The following is a 21092-nucleotide window of genomic DNA, read 5'->3' as shown; positions in this document are numbered from 1 at the left end:
ACCTATTCGTTCTTATTAAAAATTCGGTTGTTATTTTGTTTACTGTCATTTTACTCTTCCTAAACAGTTTCAGGAGTGTGATAAATTAATAAATATGTTGTGGTTGAGTTGAGCATAAAACCGTTTTGACACAAAAAATATAATCTTTAATAGGCAACACTGATCAAATTAGCATTAAATCAGTCAATTAGACTTCTCATCGCATTGTAAAGTCTGAGGCCTGTCTTATATGAGTAAAAACTGTAGGTTGAGATCTAATTCTCAATTCAACCAATTATCAATTGAGATGGGGACGCCACCTAGGTGCGTACTCTAACCCAAATATGAGTGAGGAAGAATGTACAGGGTGGTCGAAAAGTCCCTCTACACAATATTGCAGTATAGTACACTGTTGTTATAAACACAACTGATCAGCAAATATTCGTACAAGTAGTAAGGAAACAGTGGGGAAATAGAATAAAGCCTCTTTCTCCCTTACCCCACTGTCGCTTCGGCCCTAGAACACCAATTAAATTTATCTTTAGTGTAAAGGGACTTTTCGGCCACCCTGTAGAATGGTGTGAGATGCTGTGTAGCTTTGTTACTGACTAAGATCAGCTGATTCGTCAGTCTTGATCATTTATTTAAATCCCAAAGATCAGGAATTGTTTGGATTAAAACTACAGGATGTGTTATGAAACTAAAATTACTTACTGTATATCACTGGTAAAAAAATAAAAAATACATTTATTACTAGATTTTTTTTTTAAGGCACACTACATTATAAACAAATTCTAATCAGTTTGATCAGTCTTATTTGACATAAGTCTTTACAACATTCATCTTTAGCTTTCAAAAGAACAGCAGTGAGGAATCATATTCTTGCAACCAAATTATCCAACGAGCGACAAAATTAATCCTAAAACACAGACATACCCTCAACAATACACTAATGGATAAAGAGAACAACTAACAACATGCATGAATTATAATTGAGCAAAATTCACTTGCAACAATACAAATCAACAAATAAAGGCAAAAAATATCAGTCTTGTTCACTCAGTCATATAAATAACGTCAATGTAAAAAATCAAAACCACCAAATAGGAATAATCACAAAAAATACCTCTAAGCTATGAAATACCAAAACTTAACGATACTTAAGAATATTGTTTATCAAAAATAATCATAGACTTCATCGTTAAAATAGATCATTGTTAAAAGTGTATACATATTGATGTTTAACATTACATAGATTATAGAACTAGGCAATAAGAATACACGTTTGTCCAAATAGTTCAGATCATTAAAATTATAAAAAAATACCTATTTAAATTCATACGTATAAGTGAATTATCTACATTAAGGAAACATTCAATACAAATTTGAAAAAAGTGCGTCCAACCTTTCCAGAGTCTCATGCAAAAATATTTCTCTTTCAAAACTATGAATTTAACAATGTTTAAGAAACCTTTGGAGTATTGCCTCAGGACTGTTTTAACAAATAAATTAAGAAAGTCTGTATAGAACTAGAAAGTCAATATAACAAATAAGTTAAGAAAGAAAATTATGATGAAATCAGTCGAGAGGACGAATGTCAGATTCCACAGTCGATGGAGGATCCCAAGCATGAAGTTGGCGTCTCCATGCATGTATCATACCTAGAAAATCCAAAGATTTCTATTTTGATAAAAAAATCAAGAGAATGAACAGTTCAAATGCATGATGGGTAGTTGAATTGTTTGAACCTTGAAGTTTTGATTGTTTATGTACATCAGGTTAATCTATTACCTTTCTAAAACTTTATCAACAAATTTTATTTACATTGCGTTTTTAATTGTATATACTGTATCTTCAATAGACATATTTCTTGTAGACAGTATTGAATTTTTTTTAAAGAGGTAGGGCCGAGCCCAGAAATTTATTTTCAGGACGAGGGGTATTAATATTATTTTACGTTATTATTTTTTGCATCTTAACATACAGGAAAGTAAAGTCAGATTCAAAATACTACACCAAAAGGTTTTGAGCTTTCGGTTAAACATGTAATTTTCAAAACTTAATGGAGTGAAAACGGGAACAACTAATTGGCTTAAAAAGAGTGCTCTAAACAACAAAAAGGGAGTAATGAAGGTAAATCATTAGTGTTTACACAATTGGCTATTATTATAGGAGTTTAAGCACTTGTGGTTATGGAGTCTTTAAACCAGTACCTACATCAAAACAAAAATGAAGTTCATAGACAAATCGGCTAGATTTTTGGCATGTTATAAGGCCTAAGTGTAGAAATTCATATTTTTAACAGCTTTAACATTTTGAAGGGGGGGGGGTACACAAATTACCCATATTGGTTCCCCTGTGGAAGGATATTACCATAGAAGAATAAATACAAACTAAGAAAACATATCCACATAAAAAAATTCATTTCTCTCTTACAGAATGTCGATCAGTTCCCTTATATAAAAATACGAGACTAAAAATTACATTTTTTGCCATTAAAAACTCATTATTATATGTGCAGTTCATCTAATATCCTAATATTGGGTAAAGTTGAATTTTAGAAATCATAAGTAAAGTATGAGAGGGATAAATGCACTTAAATTTAATTTTAAAATGAAAACATGCATAACAAAATCTCTTTCCCGTTGTTTTGTTTTTTTGGAATCTGGAATTGATTGTCTTTACTCATTTATTTTTATGGTCTCAGTAAAAATGTAAAAATATGAATGTCTTTAAATGCCTTGTCAAGCTTTGTTACTGACTAAGATTCTGTCTTTCACACACTGTTTGCCAGCCTTAGAATGAAAATGAATGAATTCAAATACTTGAATACTTGTTTATCGAGGCGAACATTAGGACCACATGGTCTTTTCTTACAGTTAACCTCTTATGTGGATGGAGGAAGTTAAAGGAAGCTGTGAAAATGGAACTAGTAAGACAAGGTAAATCTTGGAAACCTTGAGAGAATACAAATGGAAAGCAGCACCTAGGTGTCTGACCTACCTTCCTAAAGTACCAGCATCTCATGATAGCATATGTGTTATGAGGAAAGCAAAACAGAACAAGGCCTCCCATTCCAATAAAATACAAAAGGTTGTACTAGAATGGTGCAGGAGAAAACACCGATTTTTTTGTGTGGAATCTCCACATACTTCAATTACGGACCCATCAGAGAGTCCAAAGAAAATCTTTTCCCTCCTACCGCAAAAAAAGTAAAAATTAAATAATCAAAAAGCTACTAACTTTTCTTAGGATCAAACCAGCTCTGATTTTTGGACAAGCACTCTAATAGCTCAGCCACCCTACAGTAGGCTATATACAGTGTGGCCAAAAAGTCCCTTTACACAATACTGCAGTAAGTTATGTATTACACTTGATCAGCAAGTTGATCAGCAAATATTTGTACGTGAGTAGTAAGGCAACAGTGAGGAAGAGAATGAAGCCTATCTCCCTTCCCAACCACCGCCACAGCCCTAGGACAAGACGACACCAAGTAGAAAGTAAGGGCGGCGTTTGCACTAGTCACCCCAGAAATGCTGAAACGAATGAGCCAACGAACTTGGCGTCGAGTCAAGCTTTGCTGAGACAATAGAGGCATGCATGCCGATGTTTTGGACAAAAAAATATGTTCACTTGGTGTATTCAACAATTAATTTCTGATTACAATAAATTGTTATCGGAAACAATTATTTTTAAAGGGACTTTTCGGCCACCCTGTACTTAAGAAAATGCACCAGAAAAATTTTGTTTAAGGAAAATCTATTAAATTTGTGTTTTAAAGCTTACCGTCCCAAGTACGCCGGCTACAACGGAGATGCCTAGGCGGTGTGACCGGATGGCCACAGCTTCTCTTGCGCCGAGGGACCAGACTGCAGTAGCGAGCGTATCCCGCTGTGTTCTTCCCGTACTCAATCTGTTTCTGTCGCCGCTTCAATACATCTTCACTAGTTTCCTCTTCAAACTTAACCAGACGGCCCCAACTGCCTACAGGCAGGGCTTTTGAGTTGTGGCTTTTTATTTTGTCACTGCCACCCTCAGAATCTTTTAAAGCCACGTTGTTGCTGTCTTCTTTGCCAAACACAAATACATTGTTTACTTTTCCTGTGATTGAATCTGCAATGGCCTAAAAAAATATACAAATATTTTTTAGATCTTGTGCTGCTACAAAAAATCAAATTGAAGTTGCACTGTTAGTCTTTTAATAAAATAAATAAACATTGGAGTAAATTTCTTACTTAATATTAAAAAAATAAAAGTTTGGATGAGTGCGAGTGTCACATGGTCAATCACATGAAAAGTACTAGACTAATTGAGTCAACAAATGTACACATCTGGAATAGAGCCAATAAAGGACAGATGGACATTATGAGTATATGGAATATTTTTTCATTCTACTGAGGTTATAAAATAAAAACCCCACTGGCTTCCAAAGTTGCCATGTTATTCTTATGAATAACCTTAATATTTTAATTATCTAATCTCATATATTAATAGGCAAGCATGTATCTTGGAAAACTTTTTTCTTAGCTCCTGTGCATCGTAGGAAAAATCTACGTATACGTAAACTGTTAAAAGAAAGATATTTTCCTGTAAATGTGTAAAATCCCTTTATAAACTAAAATAGGCTCAAAAATAAGCACACAAAATTAAATTTAAATTTAAAAAAAGTTAACATGGGTCTTATGGGTTGTCACGATAGTGACAAAATAACAACGAAATATAAACAGAAAACCAAAACAAATGGAAAGAAATTCCAATCACAAGTTTTATTTACAACATGGGGTGAAAATAGAGAAGTCTGTACATTACATATTTTTGTTGAGTTTTCGGCCACTGGACGACCTCTAGTTAGAAAATGTTTGAAAATGATTTTTTTGTAATGGCTAGAATTTACAATTTTACCAGGCCTATAACCACTTAGTGAATACCAAAATTGGTTGGATTGCAACTGGCTGACCAAATCAAGTGCAAGCAAAGGAACTTGAAACATTGAAAAATGGACTCCTTGAACGTGCGTTTTATAAAATAGAAGAATTGTATAACCATCCCTTGAGTTAATTTTTTCTTTTTAATTTTCTTAACTACCGTACTGTATTAACATTATTTGGCTAGGTATTTTTTTCCTGTTACTTTGTACTTTGTATTTTTCTAGTCTAGGCTCAATTTTGACAATGCACCTGTTCTATATGTTATCACATCTAAAAGAATGTTATGTGCAAATAAATAATGTCTAATGTCTTGAGTGAGGGCTTCTATTTCTGTGTTGCTTTCACACAAATCACATGGTTAAATTACAAACCTCACCTTTTATAGTCAAGAAAAAGGGGCCCAACACATTTGTGGCGGGATTGGTGCTACAGCAATGTCTGTGGACAGCTGTGGTTTGTCTTTGTTTGTATTTATTAGTATTTGGTTACTGAGGAAATCTATACTCATTTATGCCCAACTAATCCTCAGATTATTTATTACTGTTGAAGTATTTCTCAACACTCATTAGCGCAATTTACACACAATACAGTACAATACAACTAATCAACCACCTATGCGACCAAGACCATGGTCGGAACAATGAAAAGGGCAGATTTTTCGAGGAGTATTAAATGACCGAATTAGTTGATTAACTGACATTTAATGATCAAATGTGACATTTAATGAAGCGATTGTGGAAGACAATGACAATGTTCCTGTGACCGCGGGAGACGTTTAATGTTTTTCCTACAATCACGGGGACAACAACGACGTTTCCTTTACTGCAAGAGATATTCCACGATTGCAGATAGACCCCTAACAACGATGAAGTTTCCGTGATTGCTGGAAATGATGATATCACTGCAAGTTCAAGAGATATTTAATGTCTTGCCACGATCACCACAAAAGATGATGTTTTTACCATAACCTTGGGATTTGTCTAAGATTTTTCCACGATTGTGAAAGACGATTATAATATTACCGTGACTGTGGGAGACGTTTAATTTTTTGCCATCATCGCTAAAGGATGATAACTGATTCAAAAATAAGATTTTTGCTGCGATTGCGGAGACGATGATAATCTCCACTACGATGATAATCATGACAAAAACTCATAAATTACCGTGACTACATTGTCACCAATAGGCGATGGGACCAATAAAACGATGAAACGGACTAGCCAAGGTCAGGTTAGTGGAATTCTAATGTACTAAGTAGACTAGACATTTAAAGCCCTTACCTGAATTGAAAGAAAAAGAATTCCAAACCAAGCAATAAAATTAGCAGATCTAAAAAATCACGTTATTCTCTTTGGTGTCCTCTTCCTATTGCGAAGAACGAGTATTGTGGCAGTAATAGGTACATAGTAACAGACTATTAACTGTTCCTATGATTGGTTATCTCGTAAAATCTTACTTATCGTTCATTAGTAGCATTCTGTTATGATGGATATTGTGACTGAAGTTACACTGCATATGAGTTGTTGGGTAGCGAGTAGGCCTAAGTTTCAAATGACTTGGACAAGTTAGAACAACTTAACAACAACAAAAAGTTGTTTAGGTAACTGTCAGACTCAAGGGTATTTTGAGTTGTTACATGCTCATTTGTTGTATTAATAGATTCAACAGTTATTATAAGTTCCCATATAATTTGTTCATAAACAATTAACCGTTTTATAATTACGAAGCTATTACTAAATTTAAAACTGAAATTATTTAACTTACTTAAAAATCCTCCCCCCTTTTCTTCTTGAGGGAGTTTTTTTAATGACAAACAATAATAACAGTATCAAAAATATTTCTTTGAGTGAGTCTAGCGCTTAATAATATTTCCCATTCTTAACATTTTATGTGTTGTATGTTTATGTTAAAAACTATAGCTTCGTTGTTGATGAAAACTGTGAATAAAAACGAAGTATGTTATGAAATCAGTTTTGATTTAAATAAAATAAGGTGGGTGAGTTGTATTCATGTGTGAGTTAAATGAAAAAGAGAAAAAGACTTCCATTAATCTTTCAAAGTTGTTTAATCTCTGTAGTATTTTTACCTAAAGAATACAGTAAAATGTACATTAAGTGTTGATTTGAATAACTTTTCATTTTTATTATTAACATTAACATAAAAAAGTTAACAATTAATTTTTGAAAAACAAAATGTTAAAAATAAAAGTAGACCTACTTTTAAAATCTAAGTTTAGGAACATTTTTGAATTGGTCCTGTAGCTGACAAATAAACCTAAGTTAACATGGTTAAGGCACAATTAAATTAAAACTAATTAATAAATTATTTAAATTAATTCACATCACATTTTTGAATCTAAGACTTGAATTCTCTGCAGCTAGAAAAAAAAACAAATGATAAGGGTTTAGTAAAAAAAAAAAAACCAAAATTAAAATTGATTTTTTATTAAAGCTAGAGCTATAAAGTTTCCAAATTGACCAACGGCTAATGTAAAAATGGCTCTAAAATAAACTTAGCAAATCAAGAATAAAACAGATCAACATTTAAATGTAGGCTTAAATAAATATTGGTTCAACATTTGTAATCACATTATCATCAGGAAATACTTGGTCCAAAAGGTAAATGGACAGTTGGGTTTTATTAACTTTCAAGTCACTGAAATCAGACAAATAGAAATTCGTTTAGTTTGCAGGTTTGCTGCAGCAAGGGTATTTTCCAAGTTTCTAGGAAGTATACTGTAAATGGATTTTGTTTATAATATTCCAGAAATGCAATATAAAAAATACCCCCGCCGCAGCAAACCTGACGTCTAAGTGAATTTCCATTTGGCTGAATTGATTTTCCATTGATCTATTTAAATAACATTAGGTTTAACGAGTACCTAGGTTTGCTGCTACAAGGAAAATAATAAAGTGTATGTTTTAAGTAAAATAATTATTGCATAGTATAAAATGAATATATTTGCCAAGTTTGATCAAAAGATATCCATAAACAAGCAAACTACAACATTTTACAATATTCTCCATAAGAATAACATGGGAATTTTAAATTTACAATTTTTTTAGTTTTCTCCGTAACCAATAACCGTAAAAAAACACTTTGATATACTGAATTGTTTGTTTTTTAAAGCTCTTTAAGAAGGTTTAGGGAAAATTTGGGAAATTTGGTGTTTTGAGGGTCAAAAGTGAGAAAAACCAATTTTTACCCCATAAAACCCTGTTCCCATGGTCCGATCATGCTGGAACGCGAACTCATTCAAGTTTATCCCGCCTTACACCTTCAAACCAAATTTCATCAAAATCGGATAAAAATTACTCAAGTTATCGTGTTCACGGACACACACATATATATATATATATATATATATATATATACATATATAAAAATTTGAACGAATGGTGTTTTTGGCATCTGGAGACACCAAAATGAAAAAGTAAATCGGTCCCGGGCCTAAGTCTTACCATGAGACCTACGGTAAGAGCTACTTCCCTATAGGGAAATTCGCTAAAAGAAAAAGAAAAAAGAAAAGAAAAGAAACTAAAGGCTTTTTGTGTATGTGGGATATTAAAACAAATGGTGTGATTTTTCAGTACGTTTTAAAAGATAAATTTAACATAACATTTGCAAGTGTATTCATTATTATTGTTATATTATTTGTATATTATTATTATGAATATGATTTCATTAATAATAATGCATATACATGTGTTCTCGCATTAATTGTGACTAGGATTGGAAGGACAAGTAAACTGGGCCAAATATAAAAAAGATGGGGAGGAAAAGGCCTTAATAGACTGAAAAAAAAAACAAAAAAAAATTAGGCTAAATTATAAAAGTTGTTGACGATGGGGAAAAAAATAAATGTATGAAAAAAGAAGAATAAAATTATTAGTGTGTCTGAGTATGATTTTATGTTGTTAAAATTGAAGAAATAAGCACTTTTCAAAGGGTCAATTAGTAAAAATAAAAAAATTGAAATCGGCATTCGGAGGTTAGGAGATGTTTTGTTCACAACTACAGTATATCTTCTGGTTCAGCTGTCCCAAAGTTCTCGGAGTTCAGCTAAGGGCTTCATCGAAGCTACATCGCACTGACTAGCTGAAGATGTGGCTAGCAAAACATCATACATTGTGGCAAAACATGTCATAACCTCCAAATGCAAATAGTTTAACTGATCGACAGTTGGACATTGGAGATATTACTTCCTCCTATACTCACAGTTCAGGAGCCAAACCACACAGCTTATATCTTATCATTATACACATCTATAGATAAAATGAGACTAAGATCTCACCTCTTGTTTTTCATTCTGGCTGTCATTTTGATTCTGTCCTTCCTCAGATTTACTTCCAAGCACCTGCCCAAAAAGCATTGTGATAAAATTGTGGTAGTAAAGACATAAAGACAAGTAATGTTATGACCGAACACTTAGGTAAATTGTGGTGATCTTTGTCAATCAGTAAATCAATATATGACTTCCGCCCTTTTATTAGCAATGTATTGGGATTTTTTAGTAACGTGATTTGAAAAATGTTTAAAACACAAATAGTATGTTTAAACCCATAATAATAGACTTGATCATGACAGATCCTATAAACAACTTAATTGAAATTGAAGGAAGGTAAACTTTTTTGTTAGGTTAATTGTAGTAAAACTGTATATGTCAACCAGTAAATAATTACATGACTTCCATAACTATTATTTAACAATATATAGCAATATTTTCGGTTTTGTGATTTGAAAAATAAAAAACTAATAAAATGTGTTACACCATAATAATTGACTTGATGAGAACAGGTCTTATCATTAACTTAATTATTATTATTAGTTTTTTTTTTTTTTGTGTAGGCTTGGTATAAGGAGAGAACAAGTGAATGTGATGGGATTGTTAACAGAGATGACTAGATAAGAATACATAAAGTATATGGTTCAACACTTACATTCTCCTCACATGATTTTATTTCGTCTTCCGATGTTTTTTTCTCAGAATCCTTACTCATCAATCTTGAAAATTCATCAAAATTGAAGACTTTTGAATTTTTGGGCAACTTTTCCAAATTTTCCGGAAGCTCAAATAAAGATCTGGCGACATTAGGTGAAGTAGAAGCATCCTTTGTACTTTTTTGCTTCGTAGTGAAGCCTTCATGCCGTTTCCCCTTGAAGTGGTCCACTAAATTGTTTTCAAGAATATCCAGATCCAAAGACAATGGTATCAAGGTCTTGCATAGTTTACAGTAACAATGTTTTCCATCCACATTCTTGACGATGACTTTTTCATTGTTCTTAACCAATTGGTTTTCATCCAAAAGCAAAGAGTACAAATGATTGAGGACACTGGCCGGAATTGTTTCCATTCGACGACACTTGTATGTTCTAATACTGGTTGGTAGAGCTGTCAGAACTTTAAATGTGAAAGGATTTGTTGAAGAACAGCCCGGACAGTTTTTAAGCCATTCATTTTCTCTCTTCTTATGCTCACTGCTCATGAGATGCTCAGTCTCAAAACTATGACTGGGTCCTGAGAATTGACACAGCATACACATCACGGAAAAGTTATCCTTCTTCAAAACATAGCCAAACTTATTTGAAACAATAGATGCTATATTCATCGGCCTTGAAGGTACATTAGAGTTATGATCACCGTTTTTAGCTTCTAGTTTCGCGACTGGTCTAGATGCTTCAAACACAGCTTTGTTTGATTCTTTGTTTACTTTTGGAGCAGGTGCTCTCGTTTCCATGTTGGTTTTGTGTTTGCTTCCCAGAAGGTGTGTCCTGAGATTGTATGTGCTAGGAGGCACGACACGGTTACATATCAGACAAGTGACACTGCCCTTTTCATTTTCTATAACATAGTCAACGTCTCTAAGGGCAGGTGGCATGGTGCTAAGCAGTTCCTTCAGCCTACTACCCCCTAGCTTGGGTTGATCACCATCACCATCACCCTTATTTTTTAAAACAATAGATTTTGCTTCATTCATTATGTTTTCCTGCACAGTGCTCTTTTCTGAAACCTTGTTAAAATTTGAATTGATATTGAGCTTGAACAACACATTGGCTGCATGTTCCATTTCGTTCACATGAGATACCAACTGCTGCAAGTTGGTTTCAAACTCCTTATTGCAGTATGTACACATTATACTTCCGTTGACTACAACCCAGTTGTCTTTACCAGCGATGCTGGCTTCTCCGAATAGTCTGAGCACTTCAACAGCTTTTTGGTTCTTAATGTGACCCTGACTTTTCATGTGCATGACAAAGTTTTGGGATAGTACTTCTTGATTATCTTCAAACGGTATCTTTACTTTGCAAAGCTGGCATCTGAACTCTGGCACTACTCTGCTTTCAACAAAATGCAAATTTTCCTTGATGATATCAGAGGATGCAGAGAGTGCCTGTAAGACTGTCTCGGTACTGCTGCCTGTGTCATGGTTCACCTTCTTGCTGATGTGAGAGTCATCGTTGTTGTGAGCTATAATGTTCACAATCGTCTCATGTGGATTTAAGGACGACATAGGTATGTCGCAATGACATAAGTTACAGCATAAACTAGATCCATAAAAAGACACAAATTCCATGATATGATGGAGATGTGTGGGCATTTTAGTTTTAAAATACTCTATGGCTTTATCTTCGTGTTTCCTTGTTTTCAGATGATTCGAAAGGCTCAAAACAGAATCCAAATTCACCAAGCAGATGTTGCAATAGAACATTTTGTCATTAATAACAAAAAAACTCTTGTGGCTCTCAAAGCTTTTCGGGAAAGTTTTGAATATACAGTCAAAGATTTCTGAATTGTTTTCTACATTTTCTGAATTGTGATTGTCATTAACATCGAGATCGTTTGAATGTTGAACTTTCTTTTGAGCTTTGACAACAGATGCCCATCTTTTTACATCAGGTTTTTGTTTTTGCGATTTTGGTGTGACTGCTTGATCATTGATAACTTTTACGCCTATGTTGTCAGTGATGTTTAGAGATCCAATAAGATCTTTAGGTTTTAATTCATCTAATGCCTTACTCAACTTTTCCTGTAGGCCACAATTCTTTACTGGATTATCGGAGCTCGAAAACATAAGCCCAGGAAAACATTTTTCATATGATTTTTTACTTTCATCAATTTTGAAGACTAAGTGTCCAGGTGAGTTACTTAAAGCCATGTTTGTTTTTGTCAAATTCATTCCATTCCCAATCAAATAGCTTGAGCCGACCAATAGAATAAATAACCTGTAAAATAACACAAATAAGTAACTTTTAACTTACAATTATAATTGGAAAAAATATACTTAACTTAGACTAATAAGAATCAGTTGCATTTTACAGACTTCACTGTGTAAAGCTTCTGATCATTTATATGTAGGCCTACTTTACCTGTACATTTTACCTAAATATACAATTTTCCTTGAGGTTATAATAACAATTTTGGTTTTGTTACATGTAGGACTATAGTCGAATCCTTTAAAGATGCGCTCACAGCATTAGGGCCTACATCTATTCAGAGTGCTTAAAAATGCCTCTAAGGGCCGGTTTCGGAGCTCGGGACTAACGCCATTCCTGGACTAAAATCCAGTTCAAACCACTTTTTATTCTAGGACTAAAAAATCGGGTTTTGGAGCTCGAGGATTACGCTAGTCAACGACTAAGTCTATTCAGAGAGTTAACTAGTCCCGGACTTACTTTCATGGGTTTCGGAGTCACGGGTTACTTAATCCTCGAATTAAATTTTATTCGATCGGGTTTTGGAGCCAAATATTTTATCCACAACTGGGCAACAAAGACTAACTCGAGGAATAAGTATAATGAGCAATTTTTAGTCCAGGTGGAGGGTTAGAATCAGGGGTGCCCATCCCCCCTAAGGCTTATGACGCAAATTCCCCCCAAAAACTGATCAAGACAAACCTCCCCCAAATCAGTTGTAGGTTCACCCCATAAATCAAGTGACACTTTAACTGTTCAGTAGTTCACTGTTTGTACATTTACCCACTTACCTATACTATAAACGAGACATTATAGTAACAAACACATTGGCTAAATAAACTAAAAAATAGCATAACATTTTCAATTGATGCTAGAGATTAAAGTAAATTATAAAAAAATTCAGTTTTATAAAATTCTCTTTGGTTTAATTGAAGCAGGTGTTTAGTAAACACTTAATCGAGGAGAGGCAATGTCAATCGCAAAATGATTTAATTAAAAATATAAGAGTAAACATTTTTGCTCAGTGCATTTCAACGTAACCTTGCAAGAAACATAAGTAAAAAAAGGTTTACAAATTTGTTCAATAGGATGTGACGACTGCTTGCAATATCGAAAATCAATGATGACTATTGACTATTTTGTTGTTGCTACTTCTCAGAACTGATTGGTAGAAACTAAAAATCATGATTACAAAATTGTTCAACAAAGCAAATTATGTATAGCCTACCTACTGTAGTTGTGGAGTTTTCCAAAAATTGCATCTATGTGTATATTACATTGTTATAATAAACATGCATATTTTAAGGCCTAATCCCACCACATGTTAAAAGCAATTTAAAATCATGAAAACAACAATTTGTTAAAATATATTAAAACATTTTAATTTTACAGTTTCCAAAAAAGTCTATTAAGAGAATAATTCCCACAAGCTTGATGTTTACAACTAGAGGGAAGAGGTTAATACAGCAACAGTTATACAATATTACTTATTTCCTTTGATCAATAAACATTTTAGACCTACCACTTAGCTGTACAAAACATTCTTGTACAACTAAATCGGCTGCTAGAATATTTAAGAATTGAAATAGGATACATAGTATTTTATCATAAATCAGCCATCCTGTTACACCAAAGAAATAGGCCTAAACGTATTAATAGTTATGGCATTTACACATAGTATAAATAAATAAACTATACATAGGCCATGCCATTTTTATCTAAATGCTGAAAAGTGTTGCACACGCTGAATGTTTGCAGCTGTCAACTTCAATAAATGTACCTACCAAAAGCAATGCCTAGGCCTACCAAAAGCTAATCTAGAACGTTTGCGTCGTCTGCTAGACTTGTTAAAAACTAAAATCAACTTGAAACAAAATTGAGACCAAAAATTAAAATTGTCGCTTTGACATTCCCTTACTCTTAAAATTATCGTTATTTCAACAGAAGAATCAAGCGAATCTGTTGACTAATAACTCAGGATCTTGGAATAAAAAATCCGTGCATGCTTTGATATAATATGGTTTTAACTTGATTTATTTTGAATATATAAACATATTCCTTTCAAACTATTTAATGCATTTTCTGTTTCCTTGTAATTTTTAAACTTTAATGCAAAAGGTATTCACATGGAAATTAAGAGTTTTTAGTTACCGGTAGCGTATATACCAACGGCTACTATACCTGCTTCACCGAAAGAATGCAAAACGTTGGTGTTTGTGCAACAACAAACGGCAGTATTGGCGTCGCGCGAGGGCTGAGGACGAGGACGAAATGAACAGAATCAATTAATTACACTACCCACTACATGTAATAAATAGTTTACTTTTAACGTCCCATTCCATTAAATGTCAAATTCTTAATCAGCCCAAAATTTACATGCAATTTCATATCGTACCTTTTGATATTTTTTTGTATAATTTTCTCTTTAGTATTTAAGCAAAATCATCTTTGAATGAAACTTGTTTAGGCCTACTGTATTTACAATTTATGCTAAAGACTATAATAGGCCAAACGGTTCCTAAAATTAATTTTATAAGGTACTAAACGTAGATTTTAAATAATATAACGATAAAAGAAAGGAAAACTTAACTGTAATAATAAAATATAGGGCCTATCAAATCTAAATACGTATTTAATACGCTAGGTAGGCCTACCTACATAATGGTTTTTACCATTGGGCAAACGTGACGTCACAAACCAGGGGGTAAAATTCCGACCGCAAATTTTTGAGTTTCGCGACATCAGTTCAATGGATAAACGCGGAATCAAACCTATATTTTCAAGGTTGTGAATTTAATCAGAACACATAAAATTTTTAAAACCTATAAGCTTAGTGTACGGGCCGAAATTTTACCTCCGGACTTTTACCCCCTTCATGAGATCAGCTCAAAATGTACACCCCGGAATTTTACCCCCTGGCCAGATGTATAAATTAGTGGGAATGGTTAATTCTCTTCATTCGTTTTTAATTTAATAGTAGGCCTAAACATTTTATTGTTAAGTAGCCTATCTTAATTTATTTGTAACATCAACTAATCGAATAGGTTTTTAATTTTAATTTTGAGATTCGAGTATCAGGATTTGATCATTGAAGCCAACTGTTAATTTATATGATCAAAATTAAACAGCGAATTCTGTTTACATAGGTAGTTGAGATTATAAGATAAATAAATAAAGATAAGCGTATAAAATGTCTACAATGAAATAAAAATAGAAATGTGAAAATCAATCATTCTTAATCATTTCTATATCCGGCCAGGGGTAAAAATCCGGGGGTTAAATTCAGGGGGTTAAAAATCTGGCCCGTACATCTTCAGTTGTCCAAACGCTAGTTATATGGACAGGGGGTAAAATTCCAGCTTTTATTGCTAATCTGATTAATCACGCTCTGTCTATTTTCATTAGACTTCCAAATCCGCAGGGGTAAAAATCCGCCCGCGAACAAACTTTTGAGCTTTGCCCATGGGGTTAAATTCCAGGGGGATAAAATATAAAATTTCGGTGACCCTTTAAGGAAAGGTATTGGTCTGTAGATGAGCCAACAAAAGAGAAACGATGTAAATTCCCCCGGGGCTTTGTTCCGGTGGCCTTTTAAGTTTCCTTCCTATATATATATATATTTTTACTGATTAAATTAAGTTAAATATTCAAGATTTTAATAACTTCACTCTGTCTATTGTATAGCTGAATTTGCATGGAACCTTAAGAGTAACCGTTGATTTGGGCGGGTTTCACATAGTATTAATTAATAGCCTACAATGAAAAAAATTAATTTATTTGTTTTATTGACCTCGTGCAGGTCAATCTTTGTTTATGTGGTGATTGTGATACGAGTCTTGCTACAGATGACTTTAATAATGCTATATTTTACTAAAGAATACTTTTAATCAAAACTAACAGTATAGGCTAACAAAACAAGATTATATTAGCCTATTACAGTATTATTTTCAATTGAAACTCATAGTATAATAATTTAGAATTTGTGTAAAAAAACAAATATTTCAGCCTAGAGCTAACTCAGATAACCTGGAGTCACAGATAACCGGAGCTCAGATGATTGGGAGTTAACTGAAATTGCTTGGACACCTACTTATTCTCTACTACAGATTGTACTTCCAGGAATTGTTAAACAATCTGAGAACACAAATACATTCTATGCAGATAAATTATAACTATGTAGGGCCTACCCCTAGAGCGTTATGTTGTAATAATAATCATTTGTTATGGTTGATTTGCATACAAAAAATTATGAAATATTTCCCCCTATTTTTATCATCCCAAAATATTTATTTCAAAATAGTTGTAACACCTTAAATAGGCCTAGACAATTATTGGGGCTTGCATTAGGATTACAAAAGTCGCAACCAATCTCGAATAGCCTATATCTCTAATATCTACAGTTTTTAGATGCTCATAAAAAATAACTTGGACAAAGTAAACGCATAGGATAACACATTTGACACCTTATCCTTCAATCGGGAAGTTTTTTTTATCAAACTTAACAGCAATAAATTAAGTTAATCCTTCAGTTTTTTTTTTTTTTTATGATGGTTCACATAACTTAACTGGGTTTTTATTTCGGCATACGTTTTTGAACACAATAGGAAAGACAAAGCACGAAGGAGTCATTATCCCAACTGATAACAGATTATAACCAGAGAGACAGTAGACACTAGGGTCGCTATAAGCGCTGACCGTGAACAACTTTGATAAGTATTGTCTCAAATTTGTATGTCAGCTGCCCCTACCACCACTCAAAAACTAAAATTCCCCGTGATTCGAACCTTAGTCCTAGAATAAGTAGTCCAGAAGTTGACGAATAAAGGTAGTCGCCGAATAGACTAGTCCGCAGACTACGGAGTTGCGAGCTCTGACACCCGATTTTTTATTCGATGACTAACTTTATTCACTGACAGGGCTTGCCCATCTAGGCCTAACTTAGTTATTGAGGTTGAAAAAAATAAAAATTACCTTGAATAAACCCAAAATGACGCTAAACATTCCCAAAACCGGTGTTTTATTGGGATATATATGGGAAAATATGTAGGCAATAAAAATGACGTAGGATAATTTTGAACTAGGTAAGTGATCATCTAGGCTACTGAAGAGTGATCATCTCTTTATTTTAACTTATACAGAGAATGAGAGACTTACTCTCTAATAAACAGATTGGAGCGGAACATTTCTTAAAACGTCTAGGCCTAATGAAAATTTGAACTCAACATTCTGAACTAACTTAAGTTGGGATTAACTTAACATGTAAAATAATGCATATACTTGAGTTTTGATTGCTAGGTTAAAAATATTAGGCTACATGATGTTGGCCTCCGAATCACTTAAGTTAATTAAAAAATGGTTTATGCTTAAGTTAACTAACTGCAGTTTAAATGCACACGTCGCGCATCAATCAACCCATGAAAAATGTTCGTGACTCTTAGTATATGTAAACTTAAGTTATTAGTTTTTTTAATTTGTGTTCCTGTCCTTATTTGTGTTCTTGTAGCTAAGTCAGTTTAAATGTGACGAATTTGTACGAATGACAACTCTTGACTTCCTTTGACACCTGAAGAAAGCCCCTGAGGGCTGAAACTGCAGTAGTGTAATAGGCCTACTACTCCAAGGATCACCTGATTTAAACCATTTTTTTTTATAATTAGGCCTAATCCCAATTCCTACCTGTGCTGTAAGTTATTGAGGCATAGCTTAGGCCTAGTAAGTAGCTTACACTTTGAATCGAAAATTGATTGACAGACAAGGCCTAACATGAATGTAACTTAACTTTCAGTAAGTTAAGTTAAGTTTATTAATGTACAATATCCTAACTGAGTTTTATGTGCTATAATTTATATTGAAATGTCAACCATAAACTGAATAGGTTATGCCTACCTAGTAAAAGATAAAATGGTGTAACTTTAACTTACGTTATTACAACAACGTGGTTCTATTGTATTCGCCAAAAGCCCATTTGCGTTGCGAATGTGAATGTGAATTCAAATTATTGTGTTGTGCGGTGTGCCGGCGTGCCTGTTGTGTGGACTCTGGACTCTGGAATGGTGGACTGCGCCGCGGCGCCGCGGTCGCGGTAGTAGTGAGTGGTAGTAGTGGGGATGAAACGGAACGGAAGTCGGAACTCGCAGTCAGTCGCAATACTCGCAATAGTCGCAATTCGCAATCGCAGTTCCAGGTGGCGCCCGGCGGCCCAAGTTTTATTTCAGCTGCAGTTTTTTAATACGGACAAAATGAGAGTTTAAAAATTAGAAATTAAAAAAATATTATAAAACTAAAAAAATATAAAATTAGTTTTAGCGAATTTCCCTATAGGGAAGTAGCTATTACCGTAGGTCTCATGGTAAGACCTAAGCCCGGGACCGATTTACTTTTTCATTTTTATGTCCCCAGAGGCCAAAAACACCATTCGTTCAAATTTTTATATATCTATATATAGATATATATATATATGTGTGTCCATCCGCACGATAACTTGAGTAATTTTTGTCCGATTTTGATAAAATTTGGTTTGAAGGTGTAAGGCGGGATAAACTTTAATGAGTTCGCGAACCAGCATGATCGGACTATGGGAACGGGGGTTTATGGGGGGTTTTATGGGGTAAAAATAGGTTTTTCCCATTTTTGACCCTAAAAACACAAGATTTCACAATTTCTTTTTATACCATTTTGTAGAGCTTAAAAAACAAATAATTTAGTATATTGAAGCGTTATTATGCGCCTAATTGTTACGGAGGAAATTCAAAAACATTGTAATTTTAAAATTCCCATGTTATTCTTATGGAGAATAAGTCAACTGTTGTAGTTTGCTTGTTTATGAACATACTAGCAGAGTACCCGTCCTTCGTACGGGGTTGGAATCTATATAAATAAAATTAGAGTTTTGTCTGTACATTGCTTAGAATAATGAACTTTTTGGTTATTTTTACATTTCATAGGTCAGAGAAACCGAATCAAACCTTATCTCAATTTCTGTCTGTCTGTCTGTCTGTCTGTCTGTCTGTCTGTCTATCTGTCATTCTCTTGGTAACGCTAAAATACGCACTTTATTACAACTACTCCTCAATAACTATAGCACTGTCCCGCCTGAAACTTATTTTCCAAATACTATACATATATGAGATGGTTTTAGACGTATTTCATCGAATATGAGACAGTTAGATATTTAACAGTAAACCCTTGAAAATCAAGTTTTTGTCGATTTTTGACGTGGAATTTCTGGAAGCCCATGTTAACCTTATGAGAAATGAAATTATCCTATAATCTAATACGAGCAATGTTTGCTTGCTTGCTTGCTTGCAAATAAGATCTCGAAAACGGCTCCGACGATTTTCTTCAAATGTTGTAAATAGTTTATTTTTGGCTAAAAAACGAGTTTACTGCAGTTAGAACTGCCAACAAAAATCTAATTACGTAGAAAAATGAAACTGAAAATCACATTTTTTTAACATTAGTCTTATGGGTTGCTAGGTAACCATGTTGGATGAATTAAATAACAAGGATAAAGTAAACAAAAGACTTGAAGTTGTAGCATGTGTTCATAATAAGCCAACTACCCACAGTATACTAGCAAATTACAAATACAGTACAAAAGGAAAAACATCACTTGTTAATATTTAGCAAAGATTATACTGAAGATTACTCGATACATTGTAGTCAAGGGCAGCAGTGCGAAGTCTGGGATCTGTTTATGACGATTAGATTAAGGTATCTGCAATAATAAAATGCCATGGGAAGGGAAGGAAACAGGTCCGCGACATAGGAAGTGGTGAAGGAAGTAATAAAGGCAATCATAAAATGCTATGGGAATAGAGGGAAACAGGTCCGCGACGTAGGAAGTGGTGAAGGAAGTAGTCAAGGCGAGTAGTCCGGAGTGTGAGAACTGTTTATGACGATTAGATTGAGGTATCTGCAATCTTAAAATGATATGGGAAGGAAGGAAAACAGGTCCGCGACATAGGAAGTGGTGAAGGAAGTAGTCAAGGCGAGCTGTTGGAGTGTGGGAACTGTTTATGACGATTATATAAGGGTATGGGCAATCCTAAAATGCTATGGGAAGGGAGGGAAACAGGTCCGTGACGTAGGAAGTGGTGATGGAAGTAGTCAAGGCGAGCTGTCTGGAGCGTAGGAACTGTTTATGACGATTAGATTAAGGTATTTGCAATCCTAAAATGCTATGGAAAGTGAGGAAAACAGGTCCGCTACGTAGGAAGTGGTGAAGGAAGTAGTCAAGGCGAGCTGTTGGAGTGTGGGAACTGTTTATGACGATTATATAAGGGTATGGGCAATCCTAAAATGCTATGGGAAGGGAGGGAAACAGGTCCGTGACGTAGGAAGTGGTGATGGAAGTAGTCAAGGCGAGCTGTCTGGAGCGTAGGAACTGTTTATGACGATTAGATTAAGGTATTTGCAATCCTAAAATGCTATGGAAAGTGAGGAAAACAGGTCCGCTACGTAGGAAGTGGTGAAGGAAGTAGTCTAGGCGAGTTGTCCGGAGTGTTGGAACTGTTTATGACGATTAGATTAAGGTATCAGCAAACCTAAAATGCTATGGGAAGGGAGAAAAACAGGTCCGCGACGTAGGAAGTGGTGAAGGAAGTAGTCAAGGCGAGCTGTCCGGAGTGAGGGAACTGTTTATGGTGATTAGTTAAGGGTATGGGCAATCCTAAAATGCTATGGGAAGGGAGGGAAACAGGTCCGCGACGTAGGAAGTGGTGAAGGAAGTAGCCAAGGCGAGTTGTCCGGAGTGTTGGAACTGTTTATGACGATTAGATTAAGGTATCTGCAATCATTAAATGCAATGGGAATGGAGGGAAACAGGTAAATTACGTAGGAAATGATGTAGGGAGTAGTAAAGGCGAGCCGTGTGGAGTTTGGGAATGGATTTATGTATCTCCAATACTAAGGTGCTTTCAGAGTGAACTAATGATTTTCCCCGAGCAAAGCTTGGTCCCCAGGTACTTGAATCTTAACAGCTGTTTCAAT

At 34.3% G+C, this 21092-nt stretch overlaps 1 protein-coding gene across 2 annotated transcripts; it reads right to left on the bottom strand.

The window, feature by feature from the left end:
* Positions 1 to 953: 953 nt before the first annotated feature.
* On the bottom strand, positions 954 to 18142 carry LOC128986662 (uncharacterized). Of its 2 annotated transcripts, XM_054407139.1 has the most exons (5): positions 18023 to 18142; positions 9848 to 12131; positions 9202 to 9264; positions 3766 to 4102; positions 954 to 1640 (listed from the first exon to the last, which is right to left on the bottom strand). In XM_054407139.1, the coding sequence occupies exons 2-5, from the start codon at positions 12083 to 12085 to the stop codon at positions 1558 to 1560; spliced, it is 2721 nt and encodes a 906-aa protein (XP_054263114.1). In that variant the 5' UTR covers positions 12086 to 12131; positions 18023 to 18142; the 3' UTR covers positions 954 to 1557. The 2 variants fall into 2 exon arrangements, with proteins under 2 accessions (XP_054263114.1, XP_054263115.1); XM_054407140.1 differs by lacking the exons at positions 954 to 1640; positions 3766 to 4102 and adding an exon at positions 7114 to 7284.
* Positions 18143 to 21092: the final 2950 nt, after the last annotated feature.

The sequence above is a fragment of the Macrosteles quadrilineatus genome, unplaced genomic scaffold, assembly GCF_028750875.1.
Source record: "Macrosteles quadrilineatus isolate MER2022 unplaced genomic scaffold, UCM_ALF_1.0 Scaffold_2__2_contigs__length_208266976, whole genome shotgun sequence".
NCBI classification, from domain to species: Eukaryota; Metazoa; Arthropoda; class Insecta; order Hemiptera; family Cicadellidae; genus Macrosteles; species Macrosteles quadrilineatus.
The sequence above is the reverse complement of the archived record's forward strand: the minus strand, read 5'-3'. Positions and strand labels throughout refer to the sequence as shown.